Here is a 20,515-nt window from a genome sequence, read left to right as displayed (position 1 = left end):
AACTGAGTTGCAGCATCACTGTCAGAAATCAGTCAATAACACTTTTTTCCATTACAGCATAACTATCAAAGACCAGGACAGACATAGAGAAACCATGGAGATAGAACATCAAACAACAAACCAGAAGTACTGGGTCATGCTTGGTAAATTCTTCACCTAGTCTGTGATTTTCTGCATAAAATAAAACAGTTCAGTGGATTGCTGCTAAATATATTTCATTTCAGTATGAAATTACTGTGATCAGTCACTGCAAGGTGGTCACGTGTAGCTGACTCGGTTTCGACTGGGTGGCTGCTTACGGGAAGCTTTTATGGAGGCCCCCAGTCGAGATCTAACAGAGGTGCTGTTTGGTTTAAGCTAACCTTTGCTTGGATTGTTTGAACCCTAATGTCACAAAAGCTGTGGGGCTGGCGTCCTCGCTCCTTTTAGTCACTTTTACGCTGCGTTTAAACTCGGTAGGGATTCTCCTTTGTTGTCAAGGGTCATGGCTGGCTCTTTGAAGCATTTAAATGTACCAGTAACCGGGTTTCCATCCAAACGTTTCGCAAGTGTAATGCGCATTTACGAAATATCGGCAAAAAAAAGCGAAGAAAAATTTCGCGTTTCCATCGACTACAGTTATGCGAAAAAACCTTTACATGACGTGTCAATGCGCTGCAGAGAAACGAGCACGATGGAGAGATTTAATTTGGTTTTTGCTTTAAGTAGAATTATATTTACAACCATTTGCCATCTTTTTATGGTTATGTTTGCAGCTAAGAGACGTCGGGCAGAACGAGCAATGGCCCGTCTAATGTGGGCTCAAATCTCCGCGCCACGACGATGTTCACCTTGCATCTGAGAATAAACGCACTAACGCTATTGCCTTGTGCAAGCTGGCCACTTGTGCGGAGTACAGGGTAGTGGGCGAGACGTTCGGCGTAAGCGTAACAACTAGAGATGGAACGATCGATCGGCTATAAATCGATATCGGATGAATTTTTATCAAAATATGCTATCGGCGATCGGCGATATTTCCCAAATGTAGCCGATCCGATCGTGTGATATATAAAGACCATGTTAAGCTTAACAGCTCAGTGGATCGATCCAGACTTTGATCTACAAAGCACCAACCATCACATCACCATTCATCAACCATCGTACAGAAACCATCGTGAAAGCTCTTCACGACCTAAAATAACATAATTAACGTTGTGCATCATATATAGTTCAGGATCATCTGCTCTGACTGACAGAAAACTTTTAGCTCTACAGACGGAACGAGTCTGACTCGGTTACAGATCTGTGGTAATAGCAGTTTAATTAAGCTTTTTAATTGAGCTTTTTAATGTAAGAGAGTCACACAAAATGTTGTGTAGTAGCTGGTGTTTATTTAAAACCACGACATTAATTAATAACAGTAAACACGGAGAGATAACTGAGAAAAGAAACTTACGCTTCGCATAAAATGAATCGACTCATGAATCACTTATATCGATACTGTGAACAGAGCGTCTCTCTTAAAGGCACACACACGTCAATGCTTCTGTCACCGGTTTATCTTCACTGTTCGTCCTATTTTTAAGGTTTTTTCAGACTGAACTGTATAACGTGCATCTAACCTGCACGCATTGTCCTATGAAAGACAATGAGAAACTTTCGAATGGTGAAAGTGAAGGTGGCTTATGTATTTAATTACTGTCAACATTTCCAGAGGTAGCACTTAGCCTTCTGATGAATTTACCCCTACAAGAGTGATTGTGCCCTGCTTTTTAAAAATAACGACTCGCTCTACCTGCTCCTATTTCCTTTCACATTGTTGTTCCTAAATGTTTCACTTCTCTCTTACATGAGCTCATGGGAGAATAGGCGTTTCCCCAGGAAGTGAAGTTCATTTATGTTATGCTAGTGGTTAGGGTACTGGACTAGTAATCAGAAGGTCGTTGGTTCAAGCCCCACCTCTGCCTGCCAGGTTGCTGCTTTTGGGCCCTTGAGCAAGGGCCTTAACCCTTAATACCTCAATACCTCAATTGTAACTGTAATGTAAGTCGCTTTGGATAAAGGCGTCTGCTAAATGCCGAAAATGTAAATGGATAGGCTCAAAAACTTGCCACTATAATCCATAATACATATCGTCTGCTTTAAATGAACAATGTCAACATTTGGGTCCTGCTTGTGATCTGACCCCTGAAACAGGGAGCACTGGTTAGACTTGCCTACTGTTGTTGGGAAATTTACTGTACTGTAGATATAAATATATAACTTTGCAAAGTGGATGCTTTCATGGCTCTAAGTTGCACAGAAGGACACTATATGGCCAAAATATCTAAACACCTAACTATTAGTTACTTTGAAAACCTTTCCAAAACTGTGGTCATTATTATAGAGTCGACCTCCAGCCCCCTTCAATCCTCTGGTAAGTTTTTTATATTTTGTTTATGCATTTTCTCCCCTTTTCTGATTGAGGAGAACGAAGCTAACCCACGACCCCTCTGACACGTGGGCAGCAGCTGTATGCATTTTGTCACCTACACTTTTGACGAGTGCAGTGCGGATTAGCACTGTGTACGGACAGACACACCCTGACAGGACCACCACAGAGCAGGTGTTATTTGGGTGGTGGATCATTCTCAGCACTGCAGTGACACTGACATGGTGGTGGTGTGTTAGTGTGTGTTGTGCTGGTATGAGTGGATCAGACACGGCAGCGCTGCTGGAGTTTTTAAACACCTTACTGTCACTGCTGGACTGAGAATAGCCCACCAACCAAAAATATCCAGCCAACAGCGCCCCGTGGGCAGCATCCTGTGACCATTGATGAAGGTCTAGAAGATGACCAACTCAAACAGCAGCAATAGATGAGCGATCGTCTCTGACTTTACATCTAAAAGGTGGACCAACTTGGTAGGTGTGTGTAATAGAGTGGACAGTGAGTAGACTTGGTATTTAAAAACTCCAGCAACACCACCACCGTGTCAGTGTCACTGCAGTGGTGAGAATGATCCACCACCCAAATAATACTTGCTCTGTAGTGGTCCTGTGGTGGTCATGACCATTGAAGAACAGGGTGAGAGCAGGCTTAAAAGTATGTAGAGAAATAGATGGACTACAGTCAGTAATTGTGGGAATACAAAATGCTTCTATATGGTAAGTGGAGCTGATAAAATGGACATTCTACCGTACTAGTCCAGTACCTTAACCACAGAGCTACCACTGCCCTTAAACGATCAAATTCTTAAATTCTTCGAAGCAATAGGACTTAAAAACACCATATAAGATATAAAAAATCATTTAAACTCTACACCCTCATTGTTACTCAAACAACACCCTAATCTGTATGCTCTTCTTGCCCAGATGGTTAATTTAGGAAGGTTTAAAGCTGTGCTAAATGTTCATTTATAAATTTTTTAGGCCATTGTTGTCCTGGAAACCCTCCACGCGATACAGACACCACTCGCTGTGCCACTGTGCCTCACAAATTTCGACTTCTTTATTGTAGAACAAATCAAATTAATTGGCAGTGCTGTAATGAGACATTTCACAAAGCCTACCAAGCCATGGGCTGATGAGCAAGATGAGAACCATGGGTACAGATTGAACAAAGATAGGATATGCATATTAAATGAAGTAGTTAAGAAAAGGTCTTTATACCCCACAAGAAGCTCTTTGAGCTTGATGATGGCATTGAGATCATTTGCAACAGCTGCATCATGAGTGAAACGAACTAAGGGCAGCGTGCCCTGTGTGCCATGGATTTCCCTGTCAGCAGAGTACTCATTAGTCTAGGGTCTTTGCTTTTTTATGTTGACAGTGATCTCATGCTACCTTATGCCAAGTTCACACTACACGACTTTCTGATTTGTCGGGTCGCTGTACAGTTCACACTACACGACTGAATCTTTTGCACTCTGGAGTCTTTCAGTCGGTGTGTATTTCACACTACACGACTGATCGGCGATAGGGGGTTTCACACTACACGACCTATCACCAACTGGAATCACAGGCGAGCTTCTCTGGTGTCCCAAACTACGTTTTGTCATGAGAAGTGACGAGGGGGTTTAATGATACCACGTCCAAAAATGCACGTCAACAAGAGTGATCAAAGTGTTTGTGCGCTGATGTGCAGCGTAAAATCAAGGAGGAAAAATAAATGAATCTGAGTGGATTTGGCAACACGAACAGTATGGATTGTTCTGTAGTTGGAGGTTAAGTAATATTTTTGCAATGCAACGTTGGTGTCTTGTAGAAAACGATCAAGTCAGAAATACTGTAAAACGTTTATATGCCGGTGTATTCTGATATAAACTTTATTATCCCCCTGTCCCACCTGTTTACACTCCTCTCCTGCGTTTCCCTTCACATTGTATCCAGCATTCTCATTGGCTGCTCGACATAGCACTCATTGCCAGACGTGCAACTCGGATCAGATATCTGACATGCTAGAAATCTCAATCCGGTCGCCGAGCGCTCGGCGAGCCGGTCGGATGGAGTTGTTGAGTAGTTCACACATAGCGACTGAGAGCCGAGTTTTGATCGCCGAGCGAACGCAGAGTTGCTCCCGAGCCGGCAAATCTAGCGCCGACCAGTCGCCGAGCGAAAATCAGGGCAAAAATCATGTAGTGTGAACTAGGCATTAGCTCATGAGCTGCCAGTATGTAGAATGACGGCATCCTGAGCAATCAACAGCCCAGTGATGCCTCACACTTGCTGGAGCATTTTTAGAAGAATGTCCATCATTTATAAATAGGGCCCTACAAATGTACAGGAAAATGTGCTTCATTTCTCAGATTTCGTTTTTAAAAAATTAAAAGGATTTTTAAAGAAAAGTGCCACATTTCACGATAGTCAATAAAATGATATTAATAAATTCAATAATAGAATAAATGAAAGCTACAATTTTTATATATATTTTTTTTTTCTCCCCCCCTTTTTCTCCCCCTTTAGCGCATCCAATTGTCCAATTTGCATCGTGCTTCCTCTCTGTCTATGCCGAACCCTGCCCTGACCGAGGAGATCGAAGCTAACCCATATCCCCTCCGAAACATGGGCTGCAGCTGGATGCATTTTTGCCACCCGCACATTGATGAGTGTGGCGCCACCTAGCGTTGCATGCGGAGAGACACACCCTAAGGGCACCCTTCCTAATCTCTTGTGCAGGCACCTCTAATCAGCCGGCAGGGTTCGTAATCGTATTCTGACAGAGAGAGACCCACATCCGGTTCTTTGTCCCGCCCCCCAACTGAACAACCGGCCAATCGTTGCTCATACAGCCACCCAGCTTCGAACCGGTGAAGCAGAGCTGGATTCGATATGAGGTACTCAGAATCCAGCTCTGGTTGCAGCGTTTCTTTTTCCGCTGCGCCACCTGAGCAGCAATTTTTTTTATTTTAATAATTTTGCACACTGTACCTGTTGTTATTAAAAAGTGAAAATGTCTAGTAGCAACAAAATCTTATTTAAAATAAAATACAACCCATACAAGCTTGCAGAATTGGACTTAAAAGTGCCGATTGGCTGTTGTTCATACAGGGTGGGAAAGCCGGACCAGGGTTCCTCATAACTGGTGCAGCTATGACCTGTGCTGGCTGATTGATGGCGCCTGCATCAATCAGTCGAGGAATAATGTGCACAAAGCTGATCCGCATATGAACTTGTGCAACTTGTGCAAACTAGGGGCAAGCCATAGCCTAGTGATTAGGGTACTGGACTAGTAATCAGAAGATCGCTGGTTCAAGCCCCACCACTACCAGGTTGCTGCTGTTGGGCTTTGAGCAAGGCCCTTAACCCTCAATTGCTCAGATTGTATACTGTAACTGTACTGTAAGTCGCTTTGGATAAAAAAAGTCGCTTTTGTGAAAAGAGGCAGTCGGTCCTGCACACGTGTCAGTTGTGGGGCTCCTCAGTCAGTGGTGGTGGGTAGTGTCGGTACAGAGGAAGCGTAATGCAATCAGAGTAATTGGATACAACTAGATATCTGCAAAAAAAAAAAAAAAACTTTACGTTTGTGGTTAACATTTTTCATTTCATTTCATTTAAGTGCCTTTTGTTTACTGGTTAGTTTGCACTATAGCTTTCATTTATTATGTCATTCTATTTATGTGAGTTATTTAATAACTGCCGTGAAATGTGACACTTTTCTTTATGAATCTGTGAGTGAAATCTGTGATTTTTCAAAAAGCGAGGTCAGCCGCTCAGTGGCGCAGCGGTAAAACACGCTAACACATCAGAGCTGAGATTTCGAACACATCGTTTCGATTCTCAGCTCTGCCATTCGGCTGGGCTGGGCGGCTACATACATTCCGGCTTGGCTGTTGTTCATACAGGGTGGGAAAACCGGACCAGGGTTTTTAATAACTGGTGCAGCTACGACCTCTGCTGGCTGATTGATGGCGCCTGCACAGTCAGGGAATAATGCATTGATTAGGGTGTGGCTCTCCATACACACAGCTGATCCACATATGAGCTCGCCTCGTGCAGGTGAAAAGATGCAGTCGGCCACTGCACACGTGTCGGAGGGGGCGTGTGTCAGTTGCGGCGCTCCTCAGTCAGCGGGTGTGTCTCTCTGTACACAAAGCTGATCCACATATGAGCTCGCCTTGTGCAGGTGAAAAGATGCAGTCGGCTACTGCACACGTGTCGGAGGGGGCGTGTGTCAGTTGCGGCGCTCCTCGGTCAGCGGGTGTGTCTCTCTGTACACAAAGCTGATCATTTACATTTTCATTTACGTTTTCAGCATTTAGCAGATGCCTTTATCCAAAGCGACTTACATTACAGTTACAGTATATAGTCTGAGCAACTGAGGGTTAAGGGTCTTGCTCAAGGGCCCAACAGCAGCAACCTGGCAATGGTGGGGCTTGAACCAGTACCTTAACCACTAGGCTACAGCTGGCCTACAGCTGGATCCACATATGAACTCACCTCGTGCAGGTGAAAAGATGCAATTGGCTACTGCACACGTGTCGGAGGGGGTGTGTCAGTCTCGCTCTCCTCAATCACAAGTGGAGATCAGCATCAGTAGAGAGGAAGCGTAATGCTTTGACTTTTATTTGATTACAGTTTGAATCTGAGATATTTCATGTTTTGTCTGCTCAACTTCATTTTATTTATTAATATACCTCCATTCCTGCATTTCAGACCTGCAACACATTCCAAAAAAGTTGGGATGGGGGCAATTTAGAGCTAGTAATGAGGTGAAAAAAACTTAATAATGATGTGATTCCAAACAGGTGATGTCAACAGGTGATTGTAATCATGGTTTGGTATAAAAGCAGCATCCAGGAAAGGCTGAGTCTTTGATGAGCAAAGATGATCAGAGGATCTCCAGTTTGTCAACAAATGTGTGAGAAAATTATTAAAAAGTTTTGCATATTTCTCCCTCTACAGTGCATAATATCATTAAACCATTCAAGGAATTGAGAGGCATTTCAGTGCGTAAAGGCCAAGGTTGGAAGCTTAAGCTGAACGCCTGTGATCTTCATTCTCTCAGACGGCACTGCATCAAGAACCGCCACTCAACAATAGCTGATATAACCACATGGGTGAGGGATTACTTTGTCAAACCTTTGTCAAGCTCTACAATACAGAGTTACATGCACAAATGCCACTTCAAACTTTACTGTGCAAAAAAGAAGCCTTATGATAACCATGTCCAAAAGCAGCGTCAACTTCTCTGGGCTTGGAGGCATCTAGGATGGACCATCACACAGTGGAAATGTGTATTGTGGTCAGATGAATCAGCATTCCAGGTCTTTTTTGCTCCGGACCAAAGACGAACAGGACCATCCAGACTGTAATCAGTAACAAGTCCAAAAGCCAGGGTCTGTCATGGTATGGGACTGTGTCAGTGCCCTTGGGAAAGGTCATTTACACTTCTGTGATGCAGCATTAATGCAGAAAAGTACATTGAGATCACACATGGCTGCAGTCCTGACCTGTCCCCAATAGAGAATGTGTGGAGAATTTTGAAAGTGGTAAAGGCTTTACTGTTCCAACTTGTTTTGGAATGTGTTGCAGGCCTGAGATGCAGGAATGGATGTTTATTAATAAATGAAATGAAGTTGAGCAGATAAAACATGAAATATCTCAGGTTCATCCTGCCTGCAATCAAATAAAAGTCACAGTAATAGTAAGAAACTCTGTGTTTTTTATTATTTGCTTTGGGTTTGATTTGGGGTTGTACATACTTTTGGGTAGACAGCGTACAATCACAAATGTACTCAGTAGGCTGAATGAACGTGTAAGTATACGATCTACATCAACAAACCCGAGCCGCAGGGCTGTATGTTTGGTCAGGAAGTGGTGGTGTGCAGGGTTTATCTCTTAAAACACACACTCATGTAGCCTGCCTTGGAGGCCTGTGAACACAGAGCTCTCTTTATTGCTTGTTCTCAGCTGAAAGCCCCGTGTCTGTGCTTCGGTAAGTCTCGTCTTGCCGTTATACCCGCCGGTTCACATTTCTGCCGGTGCAAACGATCCCGTACTGCGTGAAACTGCGAAGATGTGGACAGACGTGAAGACGGGATCAATGTAGGAAGAGCTTAATGAAACCAGTCAAACCTCAGATATGATTCAGCGATGCAGATGCACACAGCTCGAATCAAGAGTGGTGGGAGACTGGGTGGGACGGGAATGTCTCTGCCGTGACATCATGGCTACCCGGGAGGCCACCCACCAGCGGCGTAGGTGGAGCTTCCTTCCTCAGGACTGAAGTGGAGCGAGAGCCAACAAAGGTGGGAGAAAACCCGAGTGGCTCGATTCGCACACTGTAATAGCAGGACGGTAGACGCTGACTAACCCTGCTGGCATGGAAACTGGCTAACACTGTTTGATTGGTACACCCTGGCACATCATGCAGCAGGTCATTGTGTGATTTTATCAAAGGGTGTTAATGTTGTTCTGACTGAAAACTACAACCCCAAATCAGAAAAAGTTAAGATAGCATGGTAAAAGCAAATGATAAAAAAAAACGTTTCTTACATTTACTTTGACTTTTATTTGATTGCAGACAGGATGAACCTGAGATATTTCATGTTTTATCTGCTCAACTTCATGCAACACATTCCAAAAAAAGTTGGGACAGTAAAGCATTTACCACTTTGTAATGTTGCCATTCCTTTTCACCACACTTAAAAGACGTTTTGGCACCGAGGATACGAAGCGATTTAGTGTTTCAGCTTTTATCTTGTCTTGTTCTTTCTGCAAACACGTGTTAAGATGTGCAACAGTACGGGGTCATTGGGGACAGGTCAGGACTGCAGGCAGGCCAGTCCAGTACCCGTACTCTCTTCTTCCACAGTCATGCCTTTGTAATGTGGTTTTGCATTGTCTTGTTGAAAGATGCATGGACGTCCCTGGAAAAGATGACGTCTTGAAGGCAGCATATGTTGCTCTAAGATCTCAATGTATTTTTCTGCTGCCATCACAGAAGTGTAAATGACCTTTGCCAAGGGCACTGACACAGCCCCATACCTTGACAGACCCTGGCTATTGGACTTGTTGCTGATAACGGTCTTGATGGTCCTATTTGTCTTTGGTCCGGAGCACACAGCGTCCATTTGGTCCAAAAAAGACCTGGAATGCTGATTCATCTTACAACAATACACATTTCCACTGTGTGATGGTCCATCCTAGATGCCTCTAAACCCAGAGAAGTCGACGCCGCTTCTGGACATATTTAACATGAGGCTTTGTTTTTGCATAGTAAAGTTTTAAGTGGCATTTGTGCATGTAACTCTGTATTGTAGTGCGTGACAAAGGTTTGACAAAGTAATCCCTCACCCATGTGGTTATATCAGCTATTGTTGAGTGGCAGTTCTTGATGCAGTGCCGTCTGAGGTATGGAAGATCACCGGTGTTCAGCTTAAGCTTGCGCCTTTGGTCTTTACGCACTGAAATTCCTCCCGATTCCTCGAATGGTTTACTGATATTATGCACTGTAGAGGGAGAAATATGCAAATCCCTTCTAATCTTTCTTTGAGGTACATTGTTTGTAAACATTTCAATCATTTTCTCACACATTTGTTGACAAACTGGAGATCATCTGATCATCTTTGCTCATCAAAGACTCAGCCTTTCCTGGATGCTGCTTTTGTACCAAACCATGATTACAATTACATGTTGACATCACATGTTTGGAATCACATCATTATTTAGTTTTTTCAGACAAAACAAAAAATATCTCAGGTTCATCCTGTCTGCAATCAAATAAAAGTCAAAGTAAATGTAAGGAACACTGCATTTTATTTCATTTGCATTTTCCATATTGTCCCAACTTTTTCTAATTTGGGGTTATAAAAAGAAACAATGTGCCGAAATCGGAACAGTCTGACATTTTTGTCTCTGTATGAGAAACCCTTGTTTGACATTTGCTTGGCTCTGGCACACTAGTGAACTCAAACACAAGTTGAATGCAGCCTTGTACATAGCTGATCTATTCATAAGGGAGAAAGCTGTGGTTTGCACTCTCTGAAATGGGGTTGTTTCTCGGAACACACACACTGGGGTGTGATGAGGTTGCGCCTCTCAGCAGGGGAGTCTTTCAGGCAGGAATCAGCCCCCCAAAAATGAATCAGCCACTTACTATGATCATGAACTTGCGCTACAGTTTGAGGGCAAAATCTGAAATAGGACACAGGTGGTACATTGCTGGCATCGTTTGCTCTGCCACCTGTGTTCATTTAAACAAGATCCGTAAACGGTTACACCAAGGGTCTGTCTGAAAAGCTAGTGAGCTCTCTACATGGCATTTTTCTCCCGAGAAGAAGAGTGTCTAAATTCTTAGATACATTAAAATGCTGCCTACTAAGGTACCTTATTTTGAAGCTGTGAACTGACTGAATGATTAGGGAGCATCTGATGCTTCCCCAGCATACAGCATTCGGCACAATTTCTCACAAAAAATGATTAATATGGCTGACAAATGGAGTTCTTTTAAATTGTAAATCAATTTTTGGTTTAAAATTTTTGGTACATGGAGCGAAATGTTAGGTGGCATGTTAGCGGGTTGTGCTGCCTCGGCCCATTGGTTTAAATGACCTAAAGCTAACTGTGTTAGCTTAGTATGCTAAACTGTGCTGCTGTAATCGCTGTCCAAGTAGTGCGTCCAAAAACCTGCCTCATAAGTTCGATGTCTTATTAGAATCCACTCTACCTAGGCGACTGCTTAGGTAGGCAGTAGGCAACAAGGCAACTCACTAGGTTTTCGGACATACCCCAAGAGAGATATCACCTGCATGCAGTTCCCAGGCTTTTTATATAAAAGTACTTTCTGGAAAAGTGATTTCTAGAAAAGAAAGAACTGTTTGAATGTAGGGCTGGGCGATATGACTAAAAAGCTTATATCTCGATTATTTCAGATAAATGAGCATCAAAAAAATCCCGACAGATCATCCATACAGCAGCATAAAATCATAACCGCTGCTTACCTGAGCTTCTTCAAATTGAGACCAAATCTATACCCGTGTGCTGTTACATTAGGAATAAAATCCACTTTTCTGTAAATGTTTTCCTTTTTGTTTCCAGAATATCTCCAGAATATATATATCCATATTCAACGGATCATTTATTGTCTCGGCTTTCGCGGTTAAAAGCTAAAACTGGTAATTTGTTAACCAAGCTGTCTTTTATACCTCTACAACCAATAAAGAGAGAGTTTTTTTTTATTTTTGCCAGCTCACCTAAATGACACATTACAGGGCTCTAGAGTGCGACCAATTTGGTCGCACATGCGACCTATTTTCTCAATGGTGCAACAAAAAAAAAACAACAGACACACATTAGGCCAATATCATGGTCTAAACCAATCAGAGATGGTGAAGGGCGGGACAATATTGTAGCGGTGATATGTGAGCGACATTCAGCTCAGCCAATCAGAATGCAGCACCAGGTTTATACACGTGCGTTCGGACGTTCTGCAGTAAGTTTAGTTTTGTATATGAGACTTGCCGGATGTTCCAGAATGGAAGTTCGGGTTCTGGAGCTCGGCGGTGTAAAGTGTCGTAACGCTCACTTAAGTCCTGACTAAACAGTTAAAGTGACTCTACCCTGTCGTGTGCCTTTATTCCCACACCTCCACCACCGCACAGCAAAAGACCCGCAGCATCCCCACCGGACAGCGGCTAGGTGAGCCGACCCTCTACAGTAGCAAGGGGCTAATGCTAGCGGTAAAGTGCGGCGATAGTGAAAGTAAAAACACGACAATGTTTTCGTTAAGTAAAATATAAAAATAACTAAAAGACCATAATATATTACAATACATGTAGTCAAAATACGCAGTGAGTGCACCGCAAGCGATTTTGGGAATCTGTGTAAAAGATACAGTAAAACCGATAATACTGTATAATGCACTGCATTTAAGATTACACTCTAACACTCTAGAGCCCCATACACACACACACAAACATATACATATAATTTTAAATATACTCACACACATACTGTAAATAGATATACACACACATAAGTGTGCTATAATTAGTCTATAATACTATAATTAACTGTAAAGAGCATGGGAAGACATTGGCCGGCAATAGTATATTTGTGACTCGTTCTAATACATTTCGAATTGAAAGGCTGAAAAAGCCCAATGCATCTATAAAACATTACATGTGGCGATAAATGCACTGCCCAAGTGTCCCCTCTCCCCACTGCCTTTTAGTGGCAGGCAGCAGCAAACAGATCATCAGATGAGGCCATGTTGACCAGATTGTTAGTTATTTACAAGTCAATATTGCCTGTATGGACAGTGATTTAAAAAAAAAAAAAAGTGAACCTGTAAAACTGCGGTGTTAAATGCGATGCGGTCGAAAATTTGGGTGCACCTAACTTTTGTGCTGGTGCACCTAAGAAAAAAAGTTAGGCGCACCAGTGCAACCAGTGCAAAACGTTAGTCTAGAGCCCTGCATTAGAGAAATGCAAAAAAATAGCATATCTTGCTTTGAAATACAGGGAGCAAAACAAATGAATCGTTACCATAGATAAGAGCACAGCTCCCTGATTCGATTCAAATGATTAATTCGTTTGTAAAGAGTCATTTCTCTGACTTGTTTTTATCCCTCATTCGCGAAAGAGAGTGTGCAGCACAGTGCTTTTGTGCTGTTTTAAACGTTCTCAAATGATAACCTTTCGATATTTGCGATATACCGCTCAGCTCTATTTGAATGTTTGCCTGAAAGACAAAGCAATTAAATGACAGCGAAAAACCAAACGAATGATTTAGCTAATACAGGCTGTTGGTACATCATTCTAGTGTGCAGAGTTGCTAATGACATGACCAGCATATCATAGGAGGAAAGCCTTCCCTACGACCTTATCAGAAAAGTAAGCAGTATGCAAAACAGCACATAGATAAGCTAAAGGTATTTCGGAAACAAGTGCTGTAAATTTTACTCATTGGTCAACATCACCAGCAGTATGTGTTACGTGGGGAGAGAAAGGACTCAAGCGTGGAGGTTTAAATTGAAATAATAGTTTTATTTTTTAAATGAAAAATAACAAACACACAAAACAGAAATCAAAAACAAACATAAGAACCCCTATGGACGCAGCTGGATGCTGCAGGCAAGAACAAAAGAAAAAGGGGAAAAACTAAAGGACGCTGGACGCGAACCCCGGTCGCTCAGGGGAGCGCCGGGCGTGTTACCAGCGCACTACTGCAGCGGGGGTAAGCGAGTGGCGCAATGCGCTAAAGGCGCTAGTGCGCGTTGAGAATAGAGAGAAAATCCTAGTTGGCTAGTTAAGCTCACAAACGTGGATCCGAACCGGGTGAAGGCGTAATAGCCGAGCGCTTGACGGCTTCACCATCAGGCAGTGCGGCACCCACTCGAGCTCAGCTTAAACCAGTTGGGGGAACTGGGTAGTGGCGTTGTAGCCGAGCGCTTGGCGGCATCACCACCAGGCAGTTCCAGAACCCAATGGACCACTAGGAAGAGGATGCCCCCGAAATCACCTCTGGTGCAGTTCGGGGGGAACAGAAGGCTCCTTCATTAGCCGCAGCTGCAGTCAGTCTGTCCGAGAAAAAGGTAAAGAGAACAGGTTAGAGATCAAGCTTCTACTGCAGATTTGAACCGGGGTTGCTGGCGAACCAACCGAGCGTTTTACGGCGTCGCCACCCCACGGTTGCAGAACCCACAAGCTAGATTCAATAAGCAGACTAAAGCGGTGAAAGCTCCAGCACCGTCTCACGGGGCTGGCTTCACCCGCTAAAGCTAAATGCTAAGAAGAAAATAAAAAAGCAGTTCGAGGACTGCACGGGATCGCACCACGCTACTTCTAAGAAAGGTAAAGCAAAGCTAATTACCTCAACCTTGCGGTCTACACACCCTGATGGCCTTATGCCACCGGGGGTACCTCTAGAACTACAAAAGAAGCGTGGGGGAGCCGTCAGCAGTCCCCACGGACACCGCAGTGCCCAAAACAAAAGGAGCAAACAAGACAGAAGGTGCGACGCCTGCAGCCAGGCGGCGTGCCCTTAAATAAGGGAGCCGCAGCTGCAGGTCGTTCGCCCTAACGAGCTGGCCTATTATTAAAGGCCTAGCTCCGTACTGCTCTGTAAGGCCTGTGACGTCGGGGAAGAGTGGTAAGTCCCACAAACGCCACAGAACCTTACAGTATGTCTGAAATAAAAAATGAACAGCATTTGATATAAAGAAAGTCCTACGACTGTTTAGCATTTACTATGTTTTGGGGTTGTGTGGCAGCCAGCGGCACAGTAAACATTTACATTTTCGGGATTTAGCAGACGCCTTTATCCAAAGCGACTGTGACTGTATACTGTCTGAGCAATTGAGGGTTAAGGACCTTGCTCAAGGGCCCAACAGCAGCATCCTGGTAGTAGTCAGGCTTGAACCAGCTTGAACCTTCTGATTACCAGTCCAGTACCTTAACCGCTAGGCTACAACTGCCTTAAACTTACTGTTTTAAACAGATAGTATGAAGTTTGGGACGCAGCACCAACCTCACCTCAGGTTTATTTATTTATCTATTTCGAATTATTATTATTATTAATTTTTAATGCATTTTCTCCCCCTTTCTCTCGATTTTTTAGCGTGTTTAATTTTTTTTTTACCCAATTGCGTTATTCTTCCTTTTTATTGGTGCACACCCCCGCCACGACTGAGGAGAGTGAACTGACACACGCCCCCTCCGACACGTGTGCAATAGCTGACTGCCTCATTTCACCTGCACAAGGCGAGTTTATATGCGGATCAGCTTTGTGAACAGAGAGCAACACCCTGATTATTCCTTGACTCTCGGCAGACGCAATCAATCAGCCAGCAGAGGTTGTAATTGCATCAGTTATGAGGTCCCTATCCCAGTCTATTGTTGTTCATATAGCCGCCCAGCCGAGCCGGATGGCAGAGCTGGGTTTCGACCCGACGAGTTTATTTTATTATTATTATTATTATTATTATTATTGAACAATTTTTTTTTTACAGGGAACAAACTTCTGCACGTATTACCTTCATCATCTTTCCAAAAAAACAAAAACATATGGCCGCTCAGGTGGCACAGCTGTAAAAACACACGCTAGCACACTGGAGCCGGGATCTCAAATACATCGTATCGAGTCTCAGCTCTGCCATCCGACTGGGCTGAGCGGCCACATGAACAACGATTGACCTGTTGTTCATATAGGGGTGGGGTAGTAGTAAGCCGGAGAGGGTCTAATTGTAACTACCTCTGCTGGCTGATTGATGGCGCCTGCACAGGGGTGGGAAAGGAGTGCGTTGATCAGGGTGTGTCTCTCTGTACACAGGGTTGATCCGCATTAGCACTCGCCAGACACAGTTGGCTTTAAGGGAGGGGGCTGTGGCTCTCCTCCAGGGTAGTACAAGTGGCGATTAATAATTGGAGAAAAACGACTACATTAAAAAATTTGGAAAATGACCAAAAACTATAAATAAAAATAAATAAATAATTTGCCACTAGGATTCAGGGTTTAAATCGCCAGTGGCAGTATGGTCGCTCGGGCGTCTACATACAGGCCCCACAAGCAGTTTAGATTTCATCACAGTTTTAATCTTAAATCTAAGCTGTAGAATTATTATAAGCCTGCACTCTCACTCACTTTCTTAACCACTTATCCAATCAGGGTTGCAGGGGGATGCTGAAGCCTATCCCAGCTTTTCAATGGGTGCAAGGCACACAGTAACACCCTGGACGGGGCGCCAGTCCATCGCAGGGCAGACACGCATACACCTATAGGGCAATTCAGTGTCTCCAAATAACCTGACTGCATGTTTTTGGACTGTGGGAGGACACCGGAGCTCCTGGAGGAAACCCACACAGCCACAGAAAGGACCCGGACCGCCCCACCTGGGGATCGAACCCATGACCTTCTCGCTGTGAGGCGACAGTGCTACCCACTTAGCCACTGTGCCACCCAGCCTGCAGATCTATACAACTGAAATCTAACAGAAATCTTAACACCAAGTTTTTATCAGACACATTACACAGTGCATGAAGCATTAGCATTCCTGGCTTGTGGATTTGTCAGACTGGTGTGCTGCCTTGTTGACACTTGGGACTGTGCACTGTTTAGACTAAAAACACTGGAGTTTACTTTCATTTATCTTTTCTTCAAGCGAGACATACAATGTCTGTGGCCTTTGTGTTGTCAGTAAAGTTTAATGAATTACTGAGAGAGAGAGAGAGAGAGAGAGAACTGTTTTATTGTGCTATTTAGCTGCTGGTCTTTTAGCTATGTGCTCGCATTACCTATATGTAGGGCCCTACTAAATGTGCTTATTTGCACAGACCTTTTTCAAAAATCACAGATTTCATGGATTTTTTAAGAAAAGTGCCACAATAGAATTAATGGAAGCTACAATACACAGCACAGCCTGCCTTGAATGTAAACATGTAAATATGGAACTAAAAGACCTGCTATATACAGACGCAAGTCTAAGAAAGCAGTTGGGACAGTAAGGGTGAAGAAGTGCACTAAGATAGGAAGTGTGAGGCTATGAAGGGCTTTAAAAGTAAGCAGAATTATTTTGGAATTACATTGGAACATTAACTGGGAATCAGGCTCTCTTGTCCAACATAATTGGAAACTCCATATTAATGTAAATGGGTTTGGAACAGTATGTCCTACAAGCTCATGGTCAGGTCCGTCCCATACTTTTGGCTAAATAGTGTGTATTATTTACATTTTTACATGTCAATGTGACCTATTATTGTTCTAGATCAGGGGTGTCAAACTCATTTTCACCGAGGGCCACATCAGCATTATTGTGGCCCTCAAAGGGAGGATTGTAACGTATTCTGCTGTGATTGCAGTCTGTTGTTTTTCTTAAAGGCTACATTATTGTCCTCCTTTACCACAGACACAGCCTCATAACACGAGAGACGCACCGTTTTCTCTTCCTGAAGCACAAACTTGTTTTCATTTTCATTACATTTCCTCCTTCTGCTTAATTTTCTTATTTATCTTCTTGTACATTTTGGGATCATGTGTAAATATTTCTTAACATCATCTACTGGCGGGATGTGTCACTTTGCAGGTCACAAAATCAGCATGCATTTTGAGAGATGCAGTTAATGTAGGATTTTACAGTGTATTTTAAGACAATTGTTCTTCCCTCTCTAATAGTTTATCCCCCTTGCTCGGCTAGACAGACAGACAGACAGACAGACAGCTCTCTTCAGAATACAGTCGGTTTTATTTGCTTCCCAGCTGTGTGATACACTGTGTGCACCAGAATGAAGTAAAAATACAAACAATAAAAACAATAAAGAACTTAATACAGTACAAGCACACAGCTGTAGTCAAGTGTTACATCTGGTACAATATGAGATTTAACCAAACGTAAAATAGCGCTAACGAGTTAGCATTTTGTGTAATGATACTAATTGCTATAGTAACGGTAACAACTGTATTTAATTACGGTAAATTTCTAACTAAAACGCTGTGATATACTCACTAAACATTTACAAACAACTGAGATATAAACGCCACTACTTACAGACGATGCTTTGGCATTATACTGCAAGATAATTATTTTTATTTATTATTATTGTTTACATTACTACCCGCGCACTTAAAGGCGCAGGTGTCCCATTAAATTATAAGTTCATCTCTGTAACGACTCGAACCATCACAACAGTCGTACAGTCGTTTAAGGATCTGGCCCGCGGGCCGTGAGTTTGACACCCCTGCTCTAGATTTTTTGAGGGTACCTTGACAAGTTCAGTAATCAAAGCTAACAGTTCATAACAGTAATATTCAGATGGTTTATAAAATTAAAATAGTGACAGCATCTTTGGTTCTTGGTGTGCTTTTGTTTTCTAGTCTTACTTCGTCACCGACTATGATCCCACGATCGAAGACTCCTACACGAAGCAGTGTGTGATCGACGAGAGAGCAGCTCGGCTTGACAGTAAGTGTTTGTATGCAGTTTCAGCATGTCGCAATTATTACATGACTTTCTAATTCCAGTTGTATGAGCTGATCATGACTGAGATGACCTTGATTCAATATCAGATTCCACAATCCTCATTGTAATGCATTGGAAAAAATTTTCATTAGGAGCTCGGTTGGCACATGGGACCTCCAGCGCCAACCCACTACCCCTTGGATCCTGAGCTCGCAAGTTCTAATCTCAGGCAGTGTTATTGACATGGCTAGGCATCCACAAAGGCATGTTTGGCTGTAAATAATGAAAAAAAATACAGTTGCTCCTTTTGCTGACTATTATTAGTGATGGATGATCTGAAGGGCATAGCGTGTCTCTCTTAAAATTCCAATAAGACAAAAATTTTTAGACAACTAGATTGGGAGGAAAATGGAAGAGTGGTAGATGAATGAAGATAAAAAAATATTGGTTGTATGTAGCATAAGATAGGCATGCCAATTATTTTTAAACAAAAACTGACCATTTGATGGTTTTATATCAACAAGCCAATATGCTTATTACTTAAAAAGTATAATGTAGCAGTAAGATTAACATAAAGACTGGCAAGCCGTAGCCTAGTGGTTAAGGTACTGGACTAGTAATCCAAAGGTTGCTGGTTCAATCCCCGCCACTGCTAGGTTGCTGCTGTTGGGCCCTTGAGCAAGGCCCTTAACCCTCAGTTGCTCAGACTGTAATGTAAGTCGCTTTGGATAAAAGTGTCTGCTGAAAATGTAAATAAAAAATGTTATGCTAAATCTCTATGCAACAAGGCTAAATAAACATGCTAATCAAATTACAGAGATGCCACTAGTATCATCAAGCACTTTCTTACAACATTAGTGCGCTAAAGTGGTGCAGTAATAAATTGCGCTATCCCATATACACCGACCAGGCATAACATTATGACCACTGACAGCTGAAGTGAACAACCCTGATTGATCTCTTCATCACGGCACCTGTTAGTGGATGGGATATATAACGCAGCAAGTGAACATTTTATCCTCAGAGTTGATGTGTTAGAAGCAGGAAAAATTAGCAAGCGTAAGGATTTGAACGAGTTTGACAAGGGCCAAATTGTGATGGCTAGATGACTGGGTCAGAGCATCTCCAAAACTGCAGCTCTTGTAGGGTGTTCTCGGTCTGCAGTGGTCCAAGGAAGGAACAGTCTCACCTTCCACGGTTTCCAAAAAGGCTTCTACAAAGTACTGAAATTTTTTTTTTAATACTTTTGTGATTAAGAGATTTCAGTTTTTGATTTAAAAATTGTACATTTTAAAAACGTCAGTGTAGATCAATGGGTAAAAATGGGCAAATATATCCAAACAAAATCTATTCCACAAAAAGTCAAGGGTCAGGGATATTCCTCTAGTGCACCAGCGCTGGGATTCTGAACTCCCCGAATTCAAATCTCAGTTCTGCTACCGGTCGGCTTGGCGCCCCCTAGCGGGCACAATTGGCAGTGCCTGCAGCAGACATAATTGGCCACCAGTCTGCTGGGTGGAAAAGACCGGACTAATTGGGTGGGTGGGGGCTTCAAATGCTGTGTAAGGCGCCTGTACAGAAGTAGAGGAGTTAAGGTACTGAACTAGTAATCAGAACGTTGCCGGTTGAAGTCCCATTACCGCCAAGTTGTCACTGTTGGGCCCCTGCGCAAGGCCCTTGACCCTCAATTGCTCAAATTGTATTTGTCATAATTGTAAGTAGATGTAAATGTGCGATAACCGGCCTCATGGGCGAATAAGAAGGGGTCGAGGGACTGCGCAAGCATCCGAGGGGATTTGAGGCAGGTGAATATACCCTCATCAAAAGCAATCAAGATTCCCACCAGTGGAAGACAAACTTAATAAGATTCTTCATTTTAAAATACTGTTTCTCACCTACTTCAATCCTGCTAGTGTTTAGTACAGTGGTACCTTGTAAGTCGACACACCCTAAACTCAACGCCCTTCGTCGAGAAATTTGTACCCTTACACTCAACGTTCCCCTTAAAGTCAACGTTTTCAGCGTGTTTTTTAAAAATGTATTTATTTTATTTCAAATTAACAATGAACAGCCGCTTGGTTCAGCGCTCGGCTTGAGCGGTGCGGTAATACGTCATCACAGTGCGAATATGAGACGAATCTGCAAGTGTGGAATAACCC

General features: G+C 43.0%; 1 protein-coding gene across 1 annotated transcript in view; it reads left to right on the top strand.

The window, feature by feature from the left end:
- The window catches only part of rras2 (RAS related 2), a 96,185-nt gene that overhangs the window by 48,357 nt on the left and 27,313 nt on the right, over window positions 1–20,515 (top strand). Inside the window, exon 2 of the mRNA XM_063012743.1 lies at window positions 18,272–18,359. Within this exon, the coding sequence (XP_062868813.1) occupies window positions 18,272–18,359 (88 nt within the window). The remainder of the gene's footprint in view (window positions 1–18,271; window positions 18,360–20,515) is intronic.

The sequence above is a fragment of the Trichomycterus rosablanca genome, chromosome 17, assembly GCF_030014385.1.
Source record: "Trichomycterus rosablanca isolate fTriRos1 chromosome 17, fTriRos1.hap1, whole genome shotgun sequence".
In the NCBI taxonomy this organism is placed as follows: Eukaryota; Metazoa; Chordata; class Actinopteri; order Siluriformes; family Trichomycteridae; genus Trichomycterus; species Trichomycterus rosablanca.
This window is presented reverse-complemented; position numbering and strand designations above follow the sequence as displayed.